General features: G+C 44.0%; 1 protein-coding gene across 3 annotated transcripts in view; it reads right to left on the bottom strand.

The window, feature by feature from the left end:
* Positions 1-588: 588 nt before the first annotated feature.
* The window catches only part of LOC112238701 (ALK and LTK ligand 2-like), a 15,828-nt gene continuing 9,948 nt past the window's right edge, over positions 589-6,468 (bottom strand). For all 3 annotated transcript variants that reach the window (XM_042325172.1, XM_042325170.1, XM_042325173.1), the window contains 2 exons: positions 3,278-3,351; positions 589-2,225 (listed from right to left, as the gene is read on the bottom strand). In XM_042325172.1, the coding sequence (XP_042181106.1) occupies positions 3,287-3,351 (65 nt within the window). In that variant the 3' untranslated portion in view covers positions 589-2,225; positions 3,278-3,286. The remainder of the gene's footprint in view (positions 2,226-3,277; positions 3,352-6,468) is intronic.

Here is a 6,468-nt window from a genome sequence, read left to right as displayed (position 1 = left end):
TCAACCATTAGCATGGACGGGACACCGAACCCAAAAAAGTTTTAATTGAAATGCATTCCAGGTGACTACCTCATGAAGCAGTCAACAAGTGCTCAGCATATGTGGGAACTCCTCCTAGACTGTTGGAAAAGTATTCCAGGTGAAGCTGGTTGAGACAATGCCAAGAGTGTGCAAAGCTGTCATCATGGCAAAAGGGTGGCTACGTTGAAGTATCTCAAATCTAAAATATATTTTGATTTGTTTAACATGTTTTTGTTGCTACTACATGATTCCATATGTGTTATTTCATAGTTCTGATGTCTTCACCATTATTGTTCAATGTAGAAAATAGCACAAAAAAATAAAGAAAAACACTTGAATGAGTTGGTGTGTCCAAAATTTTGACTGGCACTGTATATATACACTTCATATATATTTAGTATTTACAATATTTACATAGTACACACTAGAAGGTAACTATACACACAATGTGCAAAAAAAAGACAATTTGTTGAATATATAAATATATATGTGTATATATGACGTGACACATTCATGTTTAGACAGTTGGATTCTCCATCAAGGTGTGAGCTGTGGTGGCCATGATCGGTCGCTTCTTTAGGTTTATTTCAGAGACTAAGATGCAAACTGAGACGAGTCCCAAACTACACCCTATTCTCTAGCAAGTGATCTACTTTGCACCAGAGCCTCATGCAGTAGGTTTAGCCTGTAGTACACTGTGTAGGTTTAGCCAGAAGTACACTGTGTAGGTTTAGCCAGAAGTACACTGTGTAGGTTTAGCCTGTAGTACACTGAGTAGGTTTAGCCTGTAGTACACTGTGTAGGTTTAGCCTGTAGTACACTGTGTAGGTTTAGCCAGTAGTACACTGAGTAGGTTTAGCCAGTAGTACATTGTGTAGGTTTAGTCAGAAGTACACTGTGTAGGTTTAGCCAGAAGTACACTGTGTAGGTTTAGCCAGAAGTACACTGTGTAGGTTTAGCCAGAAGTACACTGTGTAGGTTTAGCCAGAAGTACACTGTGTAGGTTTAGCCTGTAGTACACTGAGTAGGTTTAGCCTGTAGTACACTGTGTAGGTTTAGCCAGTAGTACACTGAGTAGGTTTAGCCAGTAGTACACTGTGTAGGTTTAGCCAGAAGTACACTGTCTAGATGTAGCCAGTAGTACACTGTGTAGATTTAGCCGGTAGTACACTGTGTAGGTTTAGCCAGTAGTACACTGTGTAGGTTTAGCCAGAAGTACACTGTCTAGATTTAGCCAGTAGTACACTGTGTAGGTTTAGCCAGAAGTACACTGTGTAGGTTTAGCCTGTAGTACACTGTGTAGGTTTAGCCAGTAGTAGAGAATAGACAGTGAATTCAGATTGGTCCTCATTGGGGCTGAAAAATTCCTGTAACTGATTGGATGAATCGCAGATTTCCTGCTTGATTCCAGCAATCTTCCAAACAGGATTTCTGGAAAACGAAGGGAATTTGAGGAAAATTACCAGAATTTTGCAACACTAGTCTTCATGCAGTGTCCGTAATGTCCAAAATGTCAGAGTTGACTTTCTGCAGTAGGGCAGAGTATACCTGCTGAGGTAGCATGAGAGTCCTGTTGCAGACCACCAGGCTACCAGCTACCATTCCATCAGGGTTTAGATTATCACCAGGCGATCAATCAGTCATTTCATTAGGGATTAGATTATCACCAGGCGATCAATCAGTCATTTCATTAGGGATTAGATTATCACCAGGCGATCAATCAGTCATTTCATTAGGGATTAGATTTGTTCACTTTTGTGGAATGTAGCTGAAGAGAAGATCAAGACTACTGTCTATATTTCAGTCTGAAGCCACTGCCCACAACACACAACCACCGGAGCTCAGAGACCACCGTCCAATCTCCAACCGTAATCCAGAAGCAAAATGATTAAAAACTCGAATTAAAACGTGAAGGCATGTCGATGACCACTGAAGCAGTCCCAGAGAGTGGCCTGTTGTACGAAAAATACAATCCAAGTGTCGTAAACTAGTATCCAAACTAGTATCCACGTGTTGTGTCGTCATGGTTTTTGGCAGTAGAACTATGAGGATGTATTTTCTTCAGTCTCTTCATTTGCACCATTTAGAATGTAGAGTAGAGTATTGTGTGAGCTCTCTGCAAACAGTGGCAGTCTGTGGTGCGAACGTAACCAACAATCTCAATTCCCCGTTGCTTTTCAAGGCACTTCTCTCTTTCATGGGCTCTGTGTAGAGAGAGAGAGAGAGAGAGAAAGAGAGAAAGAGAGAGAGAGAGAGAGAGAAAGAGAGAGAGAGAGAGAGAGAGAGAGAGAGAGAGAGAGAAAGAGAGAGAGAGAAAGAGAGAGAGAGAGAGAGAGAGAGAGAGAGAGAGAGAGAGAGAAGAGAGAGAGAGAGAGAGAGAGAGAGAGAGAGAGAGAGAGAGAGAGAGAGAGAGAGAGAGAAGAGAGAGAGAGAGAGAGAGAGATTTAGTGAACTTTGTACTTGGCTGCATGTTGAATTCCTTCCTAGATAAGGTGGTCTGAGAGTGGTATTAATAACACATAGAGACATGACAGACTAATGGTATATCTGAGAAAGAGAGAGAGAGAGAGAGATAGATAGATAGATAGAGAGAGAGAGAGAGAGAGAGAGAGAGAGAGAAAGAAAGAAAGAAAGTGTAGAGTCAGAGAGAGAAGTTCAGTTTCAGATTAGTCATATCTACAATAGACAAACACATCATTCTGTTTTATCCACCTTAATGACTTTCTGATATTCTCCTGATAAGTACGACAACATTAAATCAACTGCTGCAGTCTGACACTGGAATTTAAAGACCTACAAATTATTATTAAATTCCACCACTGAATTATACTGCTATAGAGCCCAGCCCCGCAGGAGGACACACATGCTGATTTATCTGCTAGGAAGATACTCAGATAAACTCTCTACCCTTCTAAAACTGGTAGAGAGAGAGGGAAGAGGCAAGAGAGAGGGAAGAGGTAGAGAGAGAGGAAGAGGGAGAGGGAAGGAAGGAAGGAGAGAGGGGGGAAGAAGATGGAAGGATGGAGAGAGAGGGAAGGAAGGAGGGAGAGGGGGAAGAGGTAGAGAGAGAGAAGAGAGAGAGAAGGAAGGAAGGAGAGAGTGGGGAAGAGGTAGAGAGAGAGGGAGAGAAGAGAGAGAGAGAGAGAGAGAGAGAGAGAGAGAGAGAGAGAGAGAGAAGAGGGAGACAGAAAGAGGGAAGGAGGGAGAGAGAGAGAGAAACAGAGAGAGAAATGTAGATTATCTTCCATAGTCTTACCAGGGTATTCTACCTCTCTGTACACCTCTGACTGCCTGCCAGTCTGGTGAGAAGACGGGCACACCTCTTATAGTCTGAAAAACAACAACAGGTCAGTCTACAAACAACAACAGCAATGTTTTGAATAACTGACAAAATGCCGGAATGCATCGTTGTTATCATTTAGATTAACAATAATGACTGTATAAAATAAATAATAAAATACTGAGTTATATTGTGTGATCCCCCAAAAAATGTGAAAATAATTGTACACTAATACAATTGCTCAGAGAAAGAGAATATGTTTAACAAGTAATACTTATTTTTATTGAAAGATAAAAACGTATTGACAATCCTGTTTTCAATATCTCACCCAGCGAGGACAACGCCACTGAGCTTTTATCTAAATTGTTTTAGGAGTTAGAGAAAACGCATCGGGAGAGATCTTAGACCCCGTACAGAATCGGACTGCCCTCCACAATGCAAAGCACAGGTTGTCAATGGGTTTGAAGTCCAGAGACATTGTAAAATGTTGATTTTGTGGCCAATTTCCATTAGAACGATAAGAGAAATTCATAAAATTCCATGTGAATTCACAACGCAGATGTGTTGCTGTCAGCAACGGTTTGGGTCTCAGGGTGCGTCCCTTTTAAGATGGTTAAGCATTGTACATGTACTACCGTTACCGTGCCTCGATTCCACCTTGAAAAGTTTGCATTTCCTTCCCATTTAACCTCTCAAAGTCATTCAGGACTTCGCTGCTGTCGCTCACCTTTCTCTGACATTTTTACAACTGTTAACGACGTAGAGGTGGAGAGTCGACTGAGTGTCAAGAATCAGTATTTTCGGAGACGGAAGAGACAGATTAGTTGCCGTACTTCCGAGAACACAAACACATCTTTCATAGCGAGCTAGAGAGAGAGAGGGGAGGGGCACGGTATAGGTAGGTCAGCCACCAGGCACTAGGCCCATCTATAGGCAATCAATAGCTGTATCTCGCACTGGAATGCCAGCGCGAGGCAGAGAGAAGAGGGAGAGAGAGGAAGGGGCAGGCCAGCTTTGGCAATGTTAACATGTGTTTCCCATGCCAATTGCCCTTGCCCTTGAATTGAGAGGAGGGGGTAGGCAGGCCAGCACGAGGGAGAGAGAGGAGGGAGTAGGCAGGCCAGCACGAGGGAGAGAGAGGAGGGGGTAGGCAGGCCAGCACGAGGGAGAGAGAGGGGGGGTAGGCAGGCCAGCGTGAGGGAGAGGAGGGGGCAGGCAGGTCAGCGTGAGGGAGAGGAGGAGGGGGGGTAGGCAGGCCAGCGTGAGGGAGAGAGAGGAGGGGGTAGGCAGGCCAGCGTGAGGGAGAGGAGGGGGCAGGCAGGCCAGCGTGAGGGAGAGAGAGGGGGAGTAGGCAGGCCAGCATGACGGAGAGAGAGGGGGGGGTAGGCAGGCCAGCGTGAGGGAGAGAGAGGAGGGAATAGGCAGGCCAGCGTGAGGGAGAGAGAGGAGGGAGTAGGCAGGCCAGCGTGAGGGAGAGAGAGGAGGGGGGGTAGACAGGCCAGCGTGAGGGAGAGAGAGGAGGGGTAGGCAGGCCAGCGTGAGGGAGAGAGAGGAGGGAGCAGGCAGGCCAGCATGAGGGAGAGAGAGGAGGGGGTAGGCAGGCCAGCACGAGGGAGAAAGAGGAGGGGGCAGGCAGGCCAGCGTGAGGGAGAAAGAGGAGGGAGAGGCAGGCCAGGGGGCAGGCAGGCCAGTGAAGAAGAAACACCATTGTAAGGGATAACCCAGATTTATGTTTATTTATTTTCCATTTTGTACAACTGGCCATCATTACAACAGAAAGAGGAGGGAGAGATTTGAGGAGGGGGCAGGCAGGCCAGCATTTTGGAAGATCTGGAGGGGGTTTACTGGCCATTTTTAGGGATTTCAGAAATGTTCCAGGCAGGCCAGCATGGGGGAGATGAGAGGAGGGGGCAGGCAGGCCAGCGTAAAGAATTGAGGGAGATTTAGAGGGGGGCAGGCAGGCCAGCGTGAGGGAGGGAGAAAGAGGCGGGAGAGAGAGGAGGGGGCAGGCAGGCAGAAAGAAAGAACTGTAAAGTGAAGAAGTGAAGTGAAGACACCTGAAAAGGGTCTGAAATACTGTCCCCGGATGACAAGTACAGCTACATGGATTAAACCATGACAGAGTGGTGGGGGTGTTCGTTTCCTTTGGACTATAAGGTTCTATGTGAATACAGTATAATTGATATTTAGATGGTTCTTCATATGTCTGGGTAGGTAGACAAAAAAACAAACATTTTTAAAGGTTAATTTTAAGTGGCAAAACTATAAAGTTCTCTCTGCATGAACCCATTTGAACGCTATATGTTTCTTATCTGCTATCCAATCACAAGCCTGAACAAATACAGACAGACCAATCAGAACACATCTTTACCATCTCCCTCTAAGTATGATCTAGTCTAGCCAGCTATAATGGGATGGAATCAACAACAATAATCACAATTTATTCACACCTTTTTATTTTTTCCCCCACATTTTTATTTTTGTTTCATCCTGAATTGAAAATGGATTTAAAGTGAGATGTTGTGTCGCTGGTCCATACACAACACCCCATAAATGTCAAAGGGGGAATTATGTTTTTATACATTTTTACAAATGAATTAAAAATGAAAAGCTGAAATGTTTTAAGTCAATAAGTATTCAAGCCTAAATACGTTCAGGACCTTTGCTGAACCAGTCAAATAATAAGTTGCAATAAATAGTGTTTAACATGATTTTTAAATGACTACCTCATCTCTGTGACCCCACACATACAATTATATGTAAGGTCCTTCAGTCGAGCAGTGAAATTCAAGCACAGATTCAACCACACAGACCAGGGAGGTTTTCCAATGCCTCGCAAACAAAGGCAACTATTGATAGATGGGTAAGAAAAAAAAAAGCTGAGATGAAATATCCCTTTGAGCATGATGGTTATTAATTACACTTTGGATGTTGTATCAATACACCCAGTCACTACAAAGATAAACATATTTCCACTTTCACATTATGGGGTATTGTGGGTATGCCTGTGACACAACATCTCAGTTGAATCCATTTAAAATTACATCTGTAATCCGACAAAATTTAGAAAAAGTCAAAGGGTATGAATACGTTCTGAAGGCACTGTAAGTGTAATGATTATCATAGAGTCAACACTTTACCAGAGAGTCAACACTTTACCAGAGAGT

This window comes from Oncorhynchus tshawytscha, linkage group LG08 (assembly GCF_018296145.1).
Source record: "Oncorhynchus tshawytscha isolate Ot180627B linkage group LG08, Otsh_v2.0, whole genome shotgun sequence".
NCBI lineage: Eukaryota > Metazoa > Chordata > Actinopteri > Salmoniformes > Salmonidae > Oncorhynchus > Oncorhynchus tshawytscha.
The sequence above is the reverse complement of the archived record's forward strand: the minus strand, read 5'-3'. Positions and strand labels throughout refer to the sequence as shown.